General features: G+C 31.4%; 1 protein-coding gene across 1 annotated transcript in view; it reads right to left on the bottom strand.

Annotated features, from left to right (window-relative positions):
* Window positions 1-2,486: 2,486 nt before the first annotated feature.
* Window positions 2,487-22,192, bottom strand: part of LOC127738944 (uncharacterized) — a 38,150-nt gene continuing 18,444 nt past the window's right edge. The window contains exons 5-10 of the mRNA XM_052250450.1: window positions 17,733-17,910; window positions 13,168-13,265; window positions 10,546-10,653; window positions 3,917-3,952; window positions 3,430-3,531; window positions 2,487-2,960 (exon numbers count right to left, since the gene is read on the bottom strand). Of these exons, the coding sequence (XP_052106410.1) occupies window positions 2,664-2,960; window positions 3,430-3,531; window positions 3,917-3,952; window positions 10,546-10,653; window positions 13,168-13,265; window positions 17,733-17,910 (819 nt within the window). The 3' untranslated portion in view covers window positions 2,487-2,663. The remainder of the gene's footprint in view (window positions 2,961-3,429; window positions 3,532-3,916; window positions 3,953-10,545; window positions 10,654-13,167; window positions 13,266-17,732; window positions 17,911-22,192) is intronic.

Raw genomic sequence — 22,192 nt, 5'->3', positions numbered from 1 at the left:
TGGACAAGCAGTCAATGTATCCAATAGAGTTATTTCTCTGAACTATTAGTATAGACTTGATTATGTTATCTTTTTATGATTTTGCAATGTAACCATTTCTTTATTATTATTATTTTTAAACCAAGTCAATTGCTGCATGAGAAAAAAAAGTATTCTATCAACAATTGAGGGGGCAAAGGTAACCAGTGTCAGTTAAAGCTTTTCACGTGATAGTCCTGTGTATAGAATAAATTAAAAGTTAAGAGAACATTACAATCTTAGGCATATACAATTTGATATTTCAAATAAGTTTCTGTTTCTTCTTTTGGTCTTAAGATCTGAGCAAATGTTTACATGTGAAAATCATCTATGTTGAATACTTTGTACATATTTATGAAACTTAAAAATCATAATATTTAACAAATAATGGATATAATATTGTTTACCGAGCAGTTATATCCCTAAAATGTTTGGATCGAATTGACCAGAAGTGTCAGTTTAAATCAAAAGATATCCAAGTGAGATTTCAGGGCCTAAAAGACTGATAGAGAGGAAACATAGATAATAAAACTAGAAATAAGCGGTTCAATAATATTTTTCCCTTGCCCTTCTTGCGGACTTTTAAAGTTTATTCGCCTTGTCTGGATTATATGAACTTAGAGCAAATGATGACCTTTGAGCACCTTTTTTAACACGGGTATGATGATGAATTACTCATCAGCGGGTTTGTATTTCGTTCTGGTTGGCCAAATAAGGTTAATCAATATTTTATTTTGCAAAAGTGCACAAATGACAAATATATAACACAAATATGGGGATTGGGAATCAAGAAGAACTTACATAATCCGTCTCCCTAGTTGTCCGATTTGTAAGGGAAGTATCACTATTCTTCACATCTTATATTCTTGGACAAGGTCGAATGTAGTTTTCTTTTCATTTATACATGTATATAAACTTCTTTTAGGTACCATGATTAAAATGTTGCACGCAAAACGCGCGTTTTGTCTACAAAAGACTAATCAGTGATGCTTGAATAAAAAAAGTTAAAAGCATTGTGGACCAAAATGTTCTGCCAAATACAGCTAAGGTAATCTATCTTAGAACAGAGAATCCTTAGTTTTTCGAATATTTCAAAGTGTATATGTGTATCTCATTTACCATCTTACTTTGGCACAGTTATTAATGAAAACTGTTTCCCCTTTTTGTCTTGTTAAGCAGAAGTGTTTTAAAGTCATTCATGAAAAATATGGAACCTTTAGTAGTAACTACTTAGACATCAGAGGCATATGAGATCATCACAAAATGTGATGGTGACCGTAAAAATTTCTATCTTAGTCGTCCTTCCTCGTAACTCTGTTGGAGCAGTTTTTGTATAAGTAGCACACCCTTGTTAAGGAGTCTGGATAGTGATTTTATATTCCATCTATTCTCTTTCACTGTTTGTAACGATTCTGCTTAACATGAACTGTAAACTGTAGAACATACTTATTTTCTTCCCTATACGGAATGATTTATAGAATAGGTAACAAGACAACCTTCCGTCGCTGTAAACCAATTAGTTCAAAGCTATTACATGATGAAAATTCATGTACACGCAATATCCAGTGATTGGATCGACGCTGTCAACAAAAGCATGTTTTGTACTGTTGCATCAAAATCAGAGCATTCAATAACTTAATGAGGGTTTTTTGGAAGAAGAGCTCCTCGAAACATCCTGATTTTGAATGTTTTTAACCTTTCTAATAAATTCCTTGATACCCTCAAAACATGGAAATTCATACAAAGCAGCTATGAGTTATCTCTCTTAGATTACTTCAAATTTGTAGAAATTATGACTGATATATTTTTTAAGACTGTATGTATGTGAATATATCCAGCCTCCATTAAAAAATCTGTAATCTTTTTGAATGAGTTACTGTCTTTCCCTTAAGGCATCTGTCTCGGATATTCTCAGGTTAAAAACAGACTTCACTAAGAGCACCGTTTTACTTAGCTTTATGAATGTCATAGTTAGCTTTGAATTCTGCTATAGCGAAAAAAAAAAAAAAAAAAAAAAAACACAAATCACCCAAACATGTCGGTTAATTAAACATGATCAATTTATTCTTATTCGTGAATTCATTATATCTGTCATATCAAATAAGCCGACATATTTGGGTCAATTGTTTTTCACATTGCATATTAAAGAAATGTAAACGCTTTAGATTGCAATCATTCTAAGTTCGATGGTTTACCACAATACACCTTATTGCTATTTGTCAGCCATTACTAGATATCACAAAGGTTCCCGTAAAAAATTGACGCCACAATAGAAAATATCTGACGCCACAATGGAAAAGTGATTGTTGAATGACGTCAAAAGTTCAAGCGGCGCAAATTTCCAAATAGCGATAAGGTGTATTACAGTTGTGCGAAGATAGAGTACACATAAAATCATCAGGATTAAAATCTCGCATGCTCTGTCGACGGCAAGCCTTCTAAATAGTAAATGGCGTGCATTATAAAGGTAAAATTGCAATGATTTTTTTAAATGTAACATTGATTTTCAAGGGTTGAACAAAAAGGTTACACTCGGAAGACAAATATCGAAATGACTTAACATAAAACAAACAATAATGAATGCTTTTGATATTAGTTGTCATATAATTTTGATTTTAGTAAAAATATAAAAGTGTATACATGTGTCAAATAGAAACAAAGCTGAATTCTTCTTTGATTGCAAGTGATTGTTTTCTTTCTTTGAGTTTCTTCTTTTCTACACTAAGAAAAAGTCTTTTTTGTAAAACGTCTTGGAGATCTGGAACTTTAGTAAACTTTGAAAGACACTGGAAATACTCTGCCATCACCATTTCAACAAACTGACAAAGGCACATGTTTTGATTTGTATGTCGTTCTTGTGTTGAACTTGGTAACTGTTTCAATATCATACAGTGTAAAAATGCAGCAGCAATCATGACCAGTAATTGTTCTCCCAATGTTTTCTAAGAATAAAAAGTCACATTTTTTTATGATACCAATAAATTAACAGAAAGACATCAACAGTCATGTTCAAAATCAAACAGCTAATTTGATCATGAAACAATATTTTGCAGGAAAGGTTGCAACAATAAGCATTGATACGTTGCACCAAACACACCAACAAATCAAATAACCCCAATACCGATTGTTAAGAGTCAATCATAATACAAAATAAAAAGTTTCTTTAAAATAAATTTTCTGAACAAGATTTTGCATAGTCACATTTACTTAAACGGTTTGCAGTGTTAACAAGTAAAGGTCATTTGATGTAATTGTGAACAAAGTAACCTGATTATGACTGAAGATATTAACCAGACTTTAAAAATCAGTAATATCAGTTTCGGCGAAACAGTTGGATCTTGTATACGCAGTAGCAGAACTTTATTTTGAATATTAACACATATGTCCAGATTGATATTAAAACGCACTTACTTCAGATAAAAAGTCTCCACATTTCGTATATAATTCAATAAGTGAGTTAAATTTCTCAGCATCCTCTTCGTTGTATGTGTTTAAGAGTAATTCAAGATCAATCTGTGAACAAAAATTGGAATAGATAAAAGAGGATGATTGGTCTCGACTCCGTACGCATTACAGAGTTGTATAATTAAAGATAAAGTAGTAAATATACAACTTTCTTGCATTTAGATTTTTTTTTAAATTCACGTTTGATATTTGTTATGTAAAGTGTATATCGTTCAAGTTTGTTTGGTTTTTGTTGTTATTTTTTAATATCAACACAAATTCACTTAAAATAATCCTTTACTCGTATAATACGATAAGATGTAAGATATCAAATAAAAAGATGTACTAGTATTTTGGATGTAATGATTTTTTTTGGGGTTTATTCTAAGTGTCATATACATGTATTTACCAAATATAAAGTTCAGAATGTTCTCTACTGTAACTGAATACTTACCGTACAATCATCAATACAATAATAAACAAACTGTATCTGGAAGGAAGTAAAGGAAATCATAAAGGCTAACACTGTACTGTAATTAAAGATTTAGACCCCTTTTTAAAAAGTATCTAAATTGAAGATTTTGAACTTATCAAAAATATCAAAAAAGTGTAGAAAATATCAAGCTGGTGAAACAAAGATAACACCATGAACAAAACTAAAAGACGAACAATCAAACAATACTCTGAAACACACAGAAATATAAAAATCTAGCATTTAGAGTTCCTGTTCCACTAGTGGAACCCGTGAAAACTAAAGACTGAGCAACACTAACCCCACCAAAAACCGGGTGTTATCTCAGATGCTCCGAAAGGATAAGCAGATCCTGCTTAACATGTATCACCCGTCGTATTGCTCTTATAAGTACAAACTCGGTGATAAGTCTAATTCGATAGGTCATTCGAGAGAAAAAGAATGGGATTTTGGTTACGACAATTGGAACATATCCGTCGTAATATGTGAAACAGATATTCCATAACGGTCAACCAACTCGTAATGGCAGCTGAAAATTTTCGAATGGATGATTTCAACTTCGCCACTTGGAACTCTTGTTTTATTGCCGTTCTTGTGGTCAGCAACCCTCTATTAAGGAAATCACACGAAATGCAACCTCTGGAATATCGTATCAACTGGGAGATATATGATATCCTTTGTGATAGGAATGCAGGTAATAGATTTAAACCATGAAAAAAGATTCGAATTTGAACGCGTTATTAGTATATGGTACTGAAATTTGATTTCAAAGATAATGAATCCGAAAACAGAGAATCAAACTCAAATCTAAATTGTGTTAGTCATAACATTAATTCTACACTTCGTCTTAACCTCGCGGTTACAAATGTAGAGAATATAAAGCACAAAAAAGGCTCAAATCGTTAAATAAATTAACTTTACCGGTCTTTATTATTCTAGATAAATTAATATGCCTGTACCAAGTCAGGAATATGACAATTGTTATCCATTCGTTTGATGTGTTTGAGCTTTTGATTTTGTCATTTGCTTAGGGACTTTCCGTTTTGAATTTTCCTCGGAGTTCGGTATTTTTGTTATTTTACTTTTTTCTATAAACCAATTTTTTGGCTAGTGAAATGATCGGAAAAGAAACTCATCAAAGATACCAAGCTTATAGTTTTGTATAAGATACCAAGCTTATAGTTTTGTATAAGATACTATGCTTGTAATATTGTACGCCAGACGCGCGTGTCGTCTACAAATGACTCATCAGTGACGATCGAATCAAAAAAGTAAAAGGCAAAATAAAAGGAAGTTGAAACGAATGTAATTTATTGTACGACTTAAACAACTCCATTTTCTTCGATATAAAAAAGTAATCTTTTGATATCACCCACTATACGAATATCAATTTTCATAAAATCTACATCTACCTCGGTACTGACATGATTTATAACAAACCGTTCCAAAATTGTCCGTTAAACTTTTTTGAAATTATGGTTTCAACTCCCTCAGTCAAAGTTGACCTTAGATAAATTTGGCTATTTGCTATGTCCATTTTGGTCATAAAGCTCTTCAACTATTTAGGTTATTATACATTCTAGGCTTTCAAATATTCGGCTTTGAGTGTTCTTGATGAAGGTAATTCACGAAAAGCGCTACAGACGCATGCAATTTATAACGTGTTGTTTTTTTATTTTTACAGCACTGGGTCGATACATCTGCTGGTGGACTATCAGTCCCCGAGGGTAATCAGCTCAGTAGTCAGTACTTCGGTACTGACATGATTTATAACAAACCTTTCTAAAATTGTCCGTTAATAAATTTTGAAATTATAAGAAACTAAGGTTTCAACTCCTTAGACCAAGTGCTATCAAAACAGGAAAATAACACACTATAAATTTGATACGTCCGAAGTGCTTTTAGGTTTAATTATCGTAGACCTTCCGATTTAATAACAATTTTAGTTTGGAAAGAACAGATTATGACTTGTTATAACGAATACGCTTGCATTCATAAACTCTTTTTTTACGGATATTATGTCTTTGTATTATATATTTATCTGAAAAAATAAAATGAGCGATTAAGATACAGATTATTTTAAAATAATTCAAAAGTACTAGAAGGTACAAAAATAAAGACAAATAGAAATTTGAATGTCATGATGTAAAAAGTAAGACGAAAATATCTTTTGGTTAAAAAGTAAGATTGAATAAGCAGGTATACTATAATGACGTAACCCCCTATTTGGTACCATTAAAATGTGATTTTTAGTAACCGTGTGTTTGAAGTTAACCTTAGATCGCCATACTAACATGTACCATAGCATAAAAGAAACAGGTAAAAATAACAAAAATATCAAAAATACCGAACTCCGAAGAAAATTCAAAACGGAAAGTCCCTTATCAAATGGCAAACTCAAAAGCTCAAACACATCAAACGAATGGAAAACAACTTACATATTCCAGACTTGGTACAGGCATTTCCTTGTGTAGAAATGGTGACTTAAACCTGGTTTTGTAGCTAGCTAACCCTCTCACTTGTATGACAGTCGCATACAATTACATTATATTGACAAAAATATGTGAGCAAAACAAACTTTGACCTATAATTGTTTACCTTTTACACATTGTGACTTGGATAGAGAGTTATCTCATTGGCGTTCATACCACATCTTCTTATTCATATATAATAGGTAAAAATATCAAAAATTGGGGAACACAAGTCAACATTGTGTTATAATCTTAATCACTTTAACAACAAACAACTATGCCAACAAAGAAAAACAAATTGGCATAGAAACTCTTTAGACAAAGCACATAAGCAAAAATGAAAGACAAGAATACAAATGGCGGGATGTATAAAGACCGAGCCACGCCAAAAGGGATATTACAAATAAACTGTTGACACAGAGATATGTCTCGCCTATCGGCATAAAATTCAGAAAAAGACAATCTGATGGACAGCAAAATTGCTTATTAATTCAGTCATTAGACCATGACCTAGTGGACAGGGCCTGAAAATGGTCGACAAACTGAGATGTACAGACAGTAATGTAACTTTATAGAAAATAGTGTTGTTTATTGTAAGGAGTTCCTATCAAAACAACTTTAGCATAAAAACTTAACATTGAAAATTGCAAATTAATTCAAAGTCAAAGTCGTTAAAACGATATGTACTGATAGTAAAGTAACTCTATAAAAAATATCATTTTGATCTATCACAAGTAGTTCTTATTAAACTGACTTAAGCAGAAAAAACATAAAATCGAAAATTGCTAATTAATTCAAAGTCACTGGACCATGGCCTAGGGGACAGGGCCTCAAGATAGTAATCAAACTGATATGAATTGATAGTAATGCGACTTCATAAAAAACATCATTGATCTATCACAAGTACATCCTATCAAACTAATTTAAGCAGAAAACTTAACATTGAAAATTGCTAATTAATTCAAAGTCACTTGACCATGTCCTAGGAGGCAGGGCCTCAAAATAGTCGTCAAACTGATATGTACTGATAGTAATGCAACTTCATACAAAATATCATCGATCTATCACAAGTAGATCCTATCAAACTGACTTCAGCAGAAAACTTAACAATTGTTGACGCCGTCGCCGTCGCCGGAAAAGCAATCCCTATGTTTTGCTTTCCGAGACTTTCGTCGCAGGCGAGACAATATGGAATAAACAGTAAAAGATAATAATATACAAAGACAAATAAAAAGAACACTATAACACGTTTTTAAGATGATAAACAACGTCAGTACCTAGAATCTATGCTTCTAGACCATCATGTATTACTTGTGACGTTGATACGGAATATTTATCAACAAGGTCCAGGTATGAACTTTTTTTTAGAACAAGGACGTTTTTGTGAAGTTTTTTTGAGGTAGTTGTGTTTTCATATTAGATTCTATTATATTAATCAACAAGGCGGTTAACTCTTTAGTTACAACATTCCAATTGTGCATGTGATGGTTAATAGTAGCCAATGAACAAAAAATTGGTAATTACAAATTGAAAATGTTTTGGTGAAGGATTTTAAGGATTAAACACATTTTTCTAGAGATAATTAATGTGTAAACTCGGTCGATGACTCACAAACTTTATATGCCGATCTTTTATTTAGTTTGTGAGTTAATGGCCCCAGTTTACACATCAATACACTTCTAGAAAAAAAAATGTTTTTAATCCTACAATATCATGGTTTCATTATTTTTTTTCAATTTGAAATCCTAGTATATGTATAACATATATATGAAACCTGAGAGATAAATCATGAAGACAATTTCTGAAAATAAAAAAAGAAAACTTTTGGTGAGGATTAATTTGTTTTTAAATTTCCAGTTAAAAAATTATAAAATTGTATTAAAACTAAGCAAATCTCACCTTTGACGATTCTTGCTGTACTTTTCATTTGGTCTCAGATAAAAAGGAGACGACATCAAGGGAACAATAAATTTGCTTTAGTATTATCATAGATAACATGATTAAAATTTAGTACGCCAGACGAGCATTTTGTCTACAAACTAATCAGTGAAGCTCGAATAAAAAAGGCCAAATAAAGTAAGAAGTTGAAGAGCATTGAGGACCCAAAATTTTTAAAGGTTTTGCCAAGTACAGCTAAGGTAATCTATTTCTGGGTTAGAAAATCATCCTTAGTATTTCGAAGAAAAGAGACACCACGCACAACGACCAAACGAAATTGGACGGAAAAAAACTAATGTGCATTAATACTTTACGTTTAACAGGCTTTTAGTCTTGAATGTGGCTGATGAAGGTTATTCCATGGAGATTGGTATCATTCTCTTTTTAAATAAGTACAATTAACAAAAGAAGACATTGTGATGACTTAAGCATGAACTAGATAAAATAAATAGAAACACATCTAATGGAAGCTAAACTAGGAACATGTCAATATAAATAATGAATTCAAAATTCCTTATGGCATCAACAGAAAAACAAGGACACTCACTGCATAGTAAATGTATATTGATTAGATACAATAACATGTCTAAAAATTTATGAAGAAAAATGTATTCAACGCAACAAACTTCGTTAAGCGTTATAACGTTGGTGTCATTGACTCTGTATGCAATTTCTATGTCCTATTAAGACAACAACTTTGTAAAAGATATCGACCGGGTCGACAAATTAAAGTATTTATTTTAATAAAATTCTTGCTAAAGGATTTATTAAATATCCTAAAAGTGCAATGAAAAGCAATCACAAGCACGATTTCTTTCAAAACAATCTGCTTGGCGTAAAATCAATTTCATGGAAATTGAGATTTAGCCATTCTACATTTTGTGTGCATATCAAACTGACAAGTGACATTAATTTTCTGCTTTCACTACTCATTTGATCTGCAGACACTTGCAGGCTTGGTTACTTAATAGAATAAAAAATGACTTTTGAATGTACTTAATGATTTCCATTGATAAACAAGTTTGTGAAATAGATTTCATAAAAGATACATTCCATAGACTGTCTTTCAAGAAATATGAACGATGTTATCATTGTCCTTTACCCTCAAGATCCGCTATATATATATATGATGTTTTATTCACTCAATCGAATAAGTTTTGAAGGCAGTTAAAATCGCATCTGGGGGGAATTAGGTTTTTCTTTTTTTCATCATCGGCGCTTGTCATCAGTTCAAAGTTCAAGCCTACTATGTTCTACGTAGATAAAAAAAATTGAGTTCCTTGTAATCCAAACGCACTTGAAAAATGAGTCCCGCTACTGCCCAATATGAACGTGGGTTTTGAAATGTAGTGAAGCTTGATTTAAATGCACGTACACGATAATGGGCTGTATCCACTTCATTTCAACTCTGGTGGATAGTTGTCTCATTAACAATGATACAACATATATATCGGACCTATAAACAAGCCCTGTGATTTTAATTTCCCCATTCAGTATCTTACTAGTTTTTAAACAATCAGCTTAACTTATTGTGGGTTGAATATAAATAATTCACATAAAAATAGCCGATTTATATACCTTACATATCTTTCACTTTAATATATATACTTCCAAATACCGTTTCGATCCCTAACATCACTGAAGAAACATTTATTGTCGAAATCCGGATATGGTGTACAAATTTTTGCACCTCATGTTTGTGGTATTTCATCTTTTCCGCAAGTTTATTGTTTTCTGTTTGGTATTAAATTAATATAAAGATCCATTTTCTTACATCTGGTGATACATTTATTTGGCAATCGCCAATGGCAGTCAACAGGGTTTAAGAACATCCGTTGTTCTACCTGTTAGTCAAATGCGTTTTGTTAAAATATACTTTTTCACTTTTTGGTCTTTTGGAAAATGTTGTTTGTGCTGTATTTATACCCCTCTACCAAGAAATTTGTTTTACATACACACGTATAAAAATTGCGGTTTTTATCCAACGCAATCATAGGTTTGATTGTTGTTATCAATTTAGACTTGTATGAACGTTGTTTTCAATTTAGACTTGTATATAAATTAAAAAAAAAAAAGTTGTCCCAACTTCCTAAAAAACTTGAATATTTATTCTTCTGTAAGAATAAAAAACAAACAATTCGGGAGAAGGATTTTAAAGTATATGGGTAAAAATGACAAATGAGACATCTCCAAAAAGGATACATTAAAAGATCCATCTTTACAAACTACAATGGTCAGTAAAACTGGTTTTTCAGCTCGATAAAACTTCCCATTCAGATCTATACAGCATCTCATCATTCGACGACATATCTAAAAAAAACATTGATGGAAAATATTTAGGAAATACAAGTCTGTACAATGTTTAGCAAAGTAGTATTAAAAATCCGTTTGAAATAAGAACGCTTATAATGAATAAGTTGCCTGATTTATTGCCCTGAGGAATTACGCATACTTCATATTGCCAGTAAATCTATCACGTAAAAATTACACAATAGCTGAATGGGGATTTATTTCATTAGGACTGCAACAACGTAAATTGAAATTGATAACGCTTTAAGGAATATCAGCTTCTGTGGAGAATGTTTCCTATAGAAATCAGAGGCGTTAAGATTCCTAAGAAGCTTAAAACCACTTGGGTATGAAATGTTACAAGAAGTGAAATGATTTTGATAAGCGTTAATGTCTTAACAATAAAGGATGAAAACTAGACTCCAAAGAACACGATTAGTCAAATTACTCTGTAGGATATAATAGACTATTAGTGTCAACAGCTATCTCACGAATAATGAAAAACGCAGTCGATGGAATGCCAAGTTATGTCGTAAATCTACACAATCAATAATAACCAATAATTGCCAAAGATTATACGGCATTACTTAGAAACATAACATTTAACAGTTAGAACAATTCGCATAGATTTTCTAAACAATTTTGTATAGAGCCAGATAAATGCCTTTATATCGTGTTTTTGCTATCTTTAATGAGTGTTTAAGTGCAGCACTTGAGATCATCTTACAAAATATATTTTATTAAATATTACAATCACTGGTAGTGAGTATCCCAACCTCTCACAAATTTAATAAGTTATGAGAAAAAAATAGTTTAACATGCAAATAGTATAAACAATGACGTCAATTACTGATGTCTAAAATCATTTGTTAATGCCTAATAGGGTTTTAAACGTATTTTTAGTCAAATGTAAACCTCATAAGACGATGACGCAAACAAAAGTTATTTTTTTACAACATCTGTCAACATCGTATCAATATTTACTCCTACGGAATGTGTATGAAGCATCTTTGACAATTCAATGAAACTTAAACAAAAAGAAAAAAAGAGGTTGTTCGTTACAGATAAGCTATCTGCTGACTATATCAAAATCGTATTTAATTTTTTTGTTGTGGCCTATTGCACTGTCCAGTATTCTATGTATTTCCTGTTATATTTTTATTAATGATATCGATGAATAAAATTCAAACTACCTATACCTTACAGGTTACTCAATACTATGAACCTGCATGACATGATTTCGTGGTAACCCAAATCAATTACAAAAATTCAAATTTGAAGAGTATTGAAAAGAAAGTAAAACATACAAAATAAAAAACCGCACCAGAGATATTTCATGTCAGCACCTAAATGCTGACTACTGGACTGGTAATACCCACTGTGACAAACGCGTTTGGCATTCTAAATAAAATTCAAATTACAAAATCTTAATTTTTTTACTTCTTCTTGCCTAAATTAGTATTTTAATAAAAAAAAAATACTTACATAGTTGATATCGGGTTTAATTAAAATGTATATTTTCTTATTTATCCTCGTATAACACCCTGATATGCATTTCTACGCATCTTTATTATGGTTATTTTGTATGTCTTCGCATATACATAAACATGTCAATATTTGATTTTTAATCGATTATGAACATGTTTTTCCTGATAACAGACACATGAACGACCTTTTCAAATAAAAAAAAACATACTTAAAGTAGCATTAGCTGACAAATTCAAGTCCGACGTTTTGACTGGAAATTTATTTGTAAAATATTAAGGCGTTTGTCAAAATGACAAAAGTCCCAAAGAAAACAACGTAAAAAAAGAATCAACATTTCGGAACTGAACGCCAACTTATGAACCAACGACGTTCCCTCCCGAAGATTGTAGACATTTAACACATATATAAACAGATAAATATAAATAGCACGTGTAATGACGATTTTTCTGTTAAATTTCATATCATGGATAAAAACAAAATGCACATTTTACATCATTCGTTTCACCTGTAACCAATATAAGAATGATTCGAATCAGTCAACAAAATTGGTCTTCCTGACATTTTGTTATAACTGAACTAAGCATACGCGCACTAATCTCCAACTGCTATCAAATCACAGGCCGCATTCTGATGGGTCTAAATAAGGTTGAATTATCGTCTCGCTAGTCAATTATGTAATAGTGAAGTCTCTAGGGTTGAACAAGACTGACTGCCTATAACGGAGAACTAATCTACATTCCGTTTTTGTAGAAGTTTAAAACACTGTGAAATACTTTTATGAACTTCTACTGTCGAAATCTTAGCTAATGCTCCTTTAAACTGTGAAAAACATTTAAAGACAAAACAATAACAAAAACATATACTTTGAAATAAGATAAAGCATACAATACAACCATACTTTTTTCTGAAAGCCGTAACGGATAATTTAGAAACATGCTTCAAAACATTATTTCAATGCACGCTCTCTTCATACGAAAATGAGGCGAACTTTACATGACTTAAACGTACTGGCTGCTAATCTAGAATCTACAATTGATCTATTTATACCTTTTTATGCAATAGCTGGCGTTTCCATCTGAGACCATAACCGTACAAAACAAACAACAATGGGATGGTAAAAACTATCAATCTGATTCCTAAGGCACCTGAAATATAAGTAGAAACTACCAACATAATACTGAAACTGAAAAAGAAGAAAGTATCTACCTGATGCTTTAAGCATGTGAAATGTAAGTAAAATCTATCAACCTGAAACTCAAAGCATTTGAAATGTAGGTACAAACTATCAATACACCTGAAATACAGATGAAAACTGAGAATATAATACGTACTGTGTAAGAAAAACTAAAACCATAAAACTTGTGCAAAAGGTACATGTAAACCTGATGCTTGTTTCACATCAAATATGTCTTATGTCCCATCTGAACTGGAGAACGCTAGTCATAAGGTCCAGTTGCGAGTGCTTCAAATCATACAATTTTATCTAAAACTCTTAATTCATAACTATGCAAATTTACTTAAACGAAGAATATTAAGAGGATCAAAGATTATTGGTAACCCCTTGTAGTTCATTTTGGTTTTGATGCTTCGAGACATTAAAAGTATTTTTTATGTTGCCTTTATTTTTATGTTATCTTATATCAACAGGGTCGAGATCGAGCAGAGAATAGCGGAAACCAAGAAAGGTAAGCTTTTCCTGATGAGTTGAAACCTTGAAAAAGTACAATAACATTATTTTATCAGAAATATACAGTCAAATATGTGAATGAAATCATGTTAATACTGGAGTACTAACTACTGATTTAATTACATTATTTTATCTGAAAATATACTGTCAAATAAATCAATGAAATCATGTTAATACAGGAGTACTAACTACTGATTTAGTAACATTATTTTATCTGAAAAAATACAGTCAAATATATCATTAAAATCATGTTAATACTGAAGTACTAACTACTGTTTAATTACATTAGTCTATCTGAAAATATATCGTCAAATATATCAATGAAATCATGTTAATTTTGAAGTCCTAACTACTGATTTAATTACATTATTTGATCTGAAAATATACAGTCAAATATATCACTGGAATCATTTTAATACTGGAGTATTACCTAATGAGTTTATTTAGATGGGTAAAAGATATTTTAACAGACAGTCGGTATTCGTATGGGTACTAATTGTGCACACCTACTGACCGACTTGTATTTGTACTCATATGGAGCTGGATTCATATAGAACCTTCTCGAAGTCAAAAAGAAAATGATTCTTGCAAATTTCTTTAATTTCATTTTAGACATACTGACGATGTCCTGTCACTCAATAACCTTCATTTCAGTGAGTGCTTGCATCTCATATATCCCAGTGAACTTACTCTTAAGGATAGTACCGAAACTAGATGATCAGTTTCATAGTTTATTCTTTTCTTTAGTATTAGGACAGATGGACGACTTCGAACTAGAATCTATGACAAACGAGATCATTTCAACTTTCGAATTATAAACTCCCTATTTATCAGTAGTGGCATAAAAAGTAAAATCACAAAAATACTGAACTCCGAGGAAAATTCTAAAAGGAAAGTCCCTTATCAAATGGCAAAATCAAAAGCTCAAACACATCAAACGAATGGATAACAACTGTCATATTCCTGACTTGGTACAGGCATTTTCTTATGTAGAAAATGGTGGATTGTACCTGGTTTTATAGCTAGCTAAACCTTTCACTTGTATGACAGTCGCATCAAATTCCATTATATTGACAACGATGCGTGAACAAAACAAACAGACACAATAGGTAAAAATGTCAAAAATAGGGGTACAGCAGTCAACATTATGTTATCATCTTAATCACTATAAAAACAAACAAAAAAAAAGCATACCCTCTGTTCCGTCATATGTCGTTTACATATCTCAATTAAAACGTTATACTCGTGCATGTCCACACAACATGGACTTCATTACCAGGGCTGTTATTTTACTTTTTTCTCCTGATACAAAAACTGCTCACAGAGTAATGAGAAATTAGAACGGCTCAAATCTACACTACATACGTTTACGGTCAACACCATGAATGATTGATCAAGACGATTTTTCTGTGTCTCAACATTAGCGGCACGTTTACGCAGAATTAGATATTTAGATATAAGAATAATTTATGTCAAATTCCTGAATATGACATTTTGATTGAATGTTGATTCGCAAGGTGGGTGATGCAAGCAATACACCGTTACCATGTCTTTTGCTCCTTTTGAAGTTCGTGCAACTCCCTCAGCTTTTGTTTTTATTTTGATTTGTATCTTCCTAATGAATTTATAATATTTAAACGTCAGTAAATTATATAGTAAACTTTATTATCCTAATATCTCTCATAAAGGCAGAAAACGTAAGAAATATAATCGATAAACAAAAGGTGCCACATCTGGAGTTGCCTACTCTTGGCTTAAAAAGCACCTAAGATCCCCCCCCGGTTTTTAGTTGGGTTCGTGTTGTGCAGTTTCTAGTTTTCTTTGTTGTGTTTTGTAGACTGTTGTGTCTTTTCCTTTTTTTTTTGCCAAAGTGTTGTGTGTTTGTCTTCGACATACGACTTTTAATATCCCTTTTGTATCTCCATGTTCTTTTTTAAGTTAAGAGGTTATATGCTTAAATCTAATGACCAGATTAGCCATCACCAGTAATGCTCAAGGCTGAAAGTTGAGAGACCTCTAGGTATATTTAAATCGTCACAAAAGAATGAAAGGAAACCATATACATTGCACGAGGGACATGCATCGGTACTTTTTTGTGAAATAAGCGTAAAGTAACAGCTGAAACTTTATAAAAATACACGAAAACATTTGCGGCCAACGCTAAAACTATAAACAATTGTTTAAGACAGATCTACATTCACACAAATATATTTATGTTTCGTTGAAAAATAACTGTCCATCACTGAACACCAAACTATAACGAATCACGATAGAATCATTGATATAAATCAAAATAAGTGTTCTCTTCAAACCAACTTAACAACAGAATATCAACTAGTTAAAATACAATGATCATGAGATATCTGGTAATTGGTGTGCTATGATTTAACCTTATAAAAACAGTTTTAATGCAATTTATCGGAAATTAAACAGTCTGAAAGTGATAAATAAGACCATAAATATTTGATCCGACCTGGGAATAATATTCACCGAACACAATTACTGACAGTAAAGGATTTCAAACAGTAATGTCTACAAAATGTTGTTTTGTTGTTGTTTTTCTGACATTTCATTGACACCATGTTATTTTTTAAAGACATCGATAATTATCAATTTTGTTATGCCTTTAACATTTTAATTGTTCTAAAAAAAAAATGAAAACCACACTTTATAAATTTTATGCATCCGAAGCGTTTTTCTGGATTTACCTTCATCAGGAACGCTCGATGCCGAATATGTGAAAGCCAAGAATCATATCTTATTATTGTTTGTAAATGTATAGTGGCAAGCCAAAATTAAAAGTTTTCGACTGATTTACCTGCAGGGATCTATTGACCGTTGGTTTAATATTTTACAGGACATTAACGTCACGTTAATGACGATTTAACTTCAATACTTAAGAAATAGACATGTTCTCGAACAATAGCATTTCCTTTGTTTTAGAATCAGTTAAACGTTATTAATACTTCTCATCTTTTTTCGTTAGAATTTAATTGAAAACACTTACTTTTTTTTACCGTGTTTAAAAAAATTGTAAAGCATTTAAATATGGACATAAATTAAACCAATAGAAATCAGTAGTACTATTTCTCTTTGATAGTACGTCTATCCATATACAAAGCAGTTCAAGTACATCTTATCAAATCAGACTGGTCGAGTGATTCATGAAAAGACATGATATGTGGTATATGAAAATGTAAACTTGAAGTCAATTTGAATTATCATATATCAAATATGATGTTCGCTGACAACTTACAACGACATTATGTTAGTCTCATTGACTAGTTCCTGTTCCCAAATGTTCTACTTAACTTGTGAACCACTTAAATCCCAAACTTTTGATCTCGCGAGTTCATGACAAAAGTTACTCCAAAACACTTTCCATGTACACAGATGGTCACAAATGAAAGAAATCAAACATTATTTTCAGGTAATTCTTAATTTTTTTAAGCAAATACAACTTCATGGTAAAGGTAACAAAAACCAAATTAAAAAACAAAGACAACTCAAGGTAACAAAAACCAAATTAAAAAAACAGAGACAACTCAAGGTAACAAAAAGAAGATAAAGGTAAGTCTTAATATTGTTTTTTATTAAATAAATTGAAACGAATATTTTTTGAGTTTTTGCCATAAACCGTGTTTCGTAAAAATACAGGAACAAATCTGCTATTAAAGGTCGCAATTGTTGCACATAACAAAATGCATCGTACATGATACAAATGCTCAAACGAAAAAGGATTTTTTTTTATTGAAAAGTCCATTCATGCAGCGATACTTAAGTATGTGTTTAACAAACAACAAGTATCAGGGATTTTGTTTTCAATCTGTTTTGCTAACAAAGCTAAATATCCATCATGTATTGCAAGTTTTTGGGGAGTGTTTACAAGATTGAGGGATAAAACATATAGTTTAGTTATACTTACTCTGTCGCGGTTCATCCCGAATATACACCATAACGAATAAAAACAGTACCAACCAAATGACACCTGCAAACACAAGGATTATGATTGGTTTCAGTGAAAACATGAATTCAAATAACAGATCTCTGTCTATGACTTGACATAATGTCTGTATCACTTCCATGTATTCACCATATCTTACCTGAAAAAAAGCATAAATTGTTACTTAACAGTAGTTAGATTTCTGGTAAAAAAACGTGAAACCAATATCATTTTAAAAGCTCTGAGCTAAATTACGTTATTCATTCAAAGCAAAATTGAGCAAACTTAAATGTTGTTTGATGTCGTGGAATATTCTTATGCAATCATATATAGAATTTGAGATGTATATGCGACTTTTATGCTATGTTAAATTGTCATCAGTAAAGTGATCTTTAAAACTATAAAGCCCTGAAGTGATTTGGTGTTCTTTTTTTTAAGGTTTTTAGCTTTTGGAAATTATGTTGCAAATTAACTTAGCAGCTTCTTTTATTTTACAGATTTTTAGCTTTTGCAAATTATGTTGCAACTTAACTTAGCAGCTTCCATGAGCAAAACAAGTGTTTTTATAATAACTCTCATCAGATGCACTCGAGACATACATTTTGGAAAGCGAGGATTATAAACCGCTCTGGAAAAAAGGGCTTAAATTAAGGCGACAGTAGTTTACTGATGTTCAAACCTCGTAAATCGATTAGGAAGAGACAAATCAAGATATCAAACAAACACTGGTGGAATCGCATGAACTCAAAAAGGAGCGAGACGGCTTGTGTTGACAGGGTAAGCATCTCATGTTATGCATGAATCACCCGCCATTCGCACTCAGTCAAAATATCACAATTGGGAATAAGACACAATCGGTAAAGCTCAGATGAGACGATTATACTGGTATCTAAAGAGCTAAAATCTCGAAAACATGTCGCTAGTGAGTTGAGACACCGACACATCATATTCGTCAACCAATTCGTGATGATGACCGTAAGACTAATGTAGTGTCGTCTGAAGTCGTTCTTCCTCAAAACTCTGTTTGTAATTTTTTTTTTATGTAAGAAGCACACTCCTTTTAATGAAGACAGGACACAGAGAATCGTGTAAGGTCTCATCTGTCTGATATAGCAAAATAACAAATAATAAATAAAACGCGTCATGAAATTTACATTTAAACCTTGTATTACCGTTTGATCAAAATTATCGTTTAAAGAAAAATGTGACGGAGTATTTATTTCAAAGAAATTTATCTAATCAATGTGAGATCCTTTCTCGTTCGTATCTCAAATGTTCTTAAGGGCATACGATACGGTAGAGATCCTCGTTGATTTTTTCTTTTAATTTTGGTAGAATGTCAATTTCGATGTGTACTTTTGAAATATGCAAAGAAAAATATACCTTCATGACTTACTTTTTGCGATAATTTGGTTCGAAATTTGCATATTTGAAGGAAAAACCCTGAAATTTCATAAATAAGGACTTTTAAGGAAAGTACCAATACTTTTGAACGAAAAGTCATAATTTAACCTGTTTTTTGTAAAATGTTCCCTTGATCCATGCCATCAGCATGCTGTAACAAGTTAACGGTTGAAATAAATAATTATATCCTAAATTCTTTTAATACAAGTGAAATAAAGAAGCTGAAAATATTTTTACGTCTACACAGAAGTGCAGAAAAAATTCTATCGTTGAATTTTTCTTAAAATTTTGGCGGAGCGTTCTTGAAACAGAATTTGATCGATTGCAAAAGAAAAAACTGGGGGTCCATGCGCTTGTTTTTTCAATAAAAGCAATAAACCTTAATTTTTATTGGCAAACGGGGCGTTATATAAAAATAAGGACATTTGGTATGATTGCAAAAGAAACAACTATCAACATAGTTAAAATGACGAAGATAAACGCTATTAAAGGTCACCCTACGGCATTCAACACAAAAAAAAAAAGAAAAAGCCACACCGTATAGTCAGCTTTAAAAAGCCCCGACATGAAAATGTGAAATAATTCAAACAAGAAAACTAACGACCTACTCTATAGGCATTACATGAACACAAAATCATACCCACATTAAATCGGGTCAGCTTAGTCCATTACAGTGTAGTATAACATTTCATACAGCAGTCGATATTAGAGCATGAAATTTAATGATTCTGTATCAATAGATAAGTTACCCAAGCTTGTCTTCAGGCTATTTTTTTTCATTACGGTACATATAATCATTGAATTACTTGTCTGTATTATACCTTCAATCTAGGAGTGAGTGCAACCACATTGTTTGTCCGGTCCAACAAATATTTTGTTTCTTATCTGAGAAACTACTTTACAAAAAGACTTCGTATTTGGTCAGTAACTTAACATCAATGAGTTGCAACTCTATTCTGTCAAATACCTAATTCCTGTGTGCCGATTTTTCTCTTTCAATATGTACAAAGAAAAGGAAAACCTTCTCTCCCTTTTTTTAATCAACAACTGTAGATTTTTTTCTAGAAATTAAAAAAAAAAAGTTAAACTGAAAAAATATTGAAATATAAATATGTACTTTTCTATTGCCGATAAAAAAATTCCCACCAAATTGAATGTCTAGAATCATTGAATAAAAAAAAAACTAGAACAATTCTCATATAGTTATGGTTAATTGCCTTGACACTCGTTTTCTTAAATTGAAATGGTTTATTATTTTTCGGCATGTTCAATACAATCGTCTTACATATGTACGAGGATTTTTCCAATTATAAAAGTACGAAGAAACTTCTAATTTGACCCTTTCTTCGTATTTTAATAATTGAAAAAATTTCTCATGCATATGTTAGACGATTTTAGTGAACATGCAGAAAAATGTAAGTATGGTAAAGATATTACATGAACTACGTAAATAAGTGACAATATTTCAATATTTAATTGTATATTGATATTGATCATTTAAAAACTTTGATCAGCTATATGGTATTATTATGTTTCACTATATTTTTGACAATTTTTGATACACTTGCAAAGTCGGCTTCATATAATAGTTTTTTGTTCTTATTTCATCATTAATACATTATCAATGAGGTTAATTTTGTATGTTTACAGGGTTCTTGCTTATTCGTGTTTTCTAAAAGCTTACCAAAAAAAAATCTAAACTGTTTTATTTTATAATGTTATAATAATATAACAGGTAAAAATCAGATAAATTATAGATGTGATTTATGTTTTGTTTTAGCTTGGTTTAGCCGTTGCGATTTCAGGGGGAATAAATATAAATTACAAACCGTTCGTGCTTCGGTTACTTGCATCGGTTGATTGAAAGCATAATCGAGTACACATAATATTTTTTTAATATATCCACGTGAAATTGAATCAAAATTGCAGTTAAAAATCCTCCAAATACTTCTGATAATGATTCATAAGACACGTTGACATTCAGTGAATACATCAATTATTTTCAAAAGATTAATGACGGCTCCCAGTTCATACTAAAGTGGGTACGGTAGCAAATCGGGAAACCTCTCATCAGAGATAGTCTTGATAAAAATGTCCCATTTTTTATTAAATTATCAATATATGTTATTGTACATTATTACAAATATTATTCTTCATGTTACATATGTTTTGTTTTAATATTATTTTTGTATGCTATCACAGCCATACTAGCCTTTTGAGAAATGAAAAAGATTTCCACTAATTTCAAATGACAAAAAAATATTTTATGGATACCACATTTAATCCATTTTCAAACTGTCGTGTGTATTTTTTTAATATGACTGTTTTGATAACAAATGTTCTAGACTCGGGGCGATTTAGTAAGAGCTCAACATATTGTATAGACATTTGTCTATTGTTGTAAAACGTATATTGACCTTTCGTGATGTGTGTTGTTGGATTGACGTATACCAACATCTTGTATTCAATCATCATCAACCTTAGAAATGAAGTTTGTTGAATATCCATTACAACAGATATATTCAAGGACGTAATAGAAACATTTGGTCGGTTTGTTTTCAAGTTGGAAATACTGATGTTTAATTATAGATATCATAAATGACATGCCTGCTTTGGAAAATAACGTTGCAAAAACAAACATGCATCTTAATTTGAAATAAATCAATTAAAACCACCATCTTATCCAACAAATTACCGTTAAACATCTTAAAAGGTTATTCTTTCTCAACACGATGATTCATCTTCTTAAATTTCCTGAAGCACTAAATTATACAAAGAGCCAGGAGTCTTTGGAAAGCAATTTGTAGAGGAAATGGAAGAAATTTCTAATACTAAACAGTTATACATAAACGTACACGTCGGAAATGGACCGGAATTAATAAATGACCGCATTATCAAGTTCAAATGTTCAGTAATCTTAAACTTCAGATGTATAACTGTCAGTGCATAGCGTGATGAGGGTAGTGGCAAATAATTTCAACACGGCAACAATTCTCTTTGTAATCCTTGTATAAACGATTATCATTATCAACAAAAGA

This window comes from Mytilus californianus, unplaced genomic scaffold (assembly GCF_021869535.1).
Source record: "Mytilus californianus isolate M0D057914Y unplaced genomic scaffold, xbMytCali1.0.p SCAF_1, whole genome shotgun sequence".
NCBI lineage: Eukaryota > Metazoa > Mollusca > Bivalvia > Mytilida > Mytilidae > Mytilus > Mytilus californianus.
The sequence above is the reverse complement of the archived record's forward strand: the minus strand, read 5'-3'. Positions and strand labels throughout refer to the sequence as shown.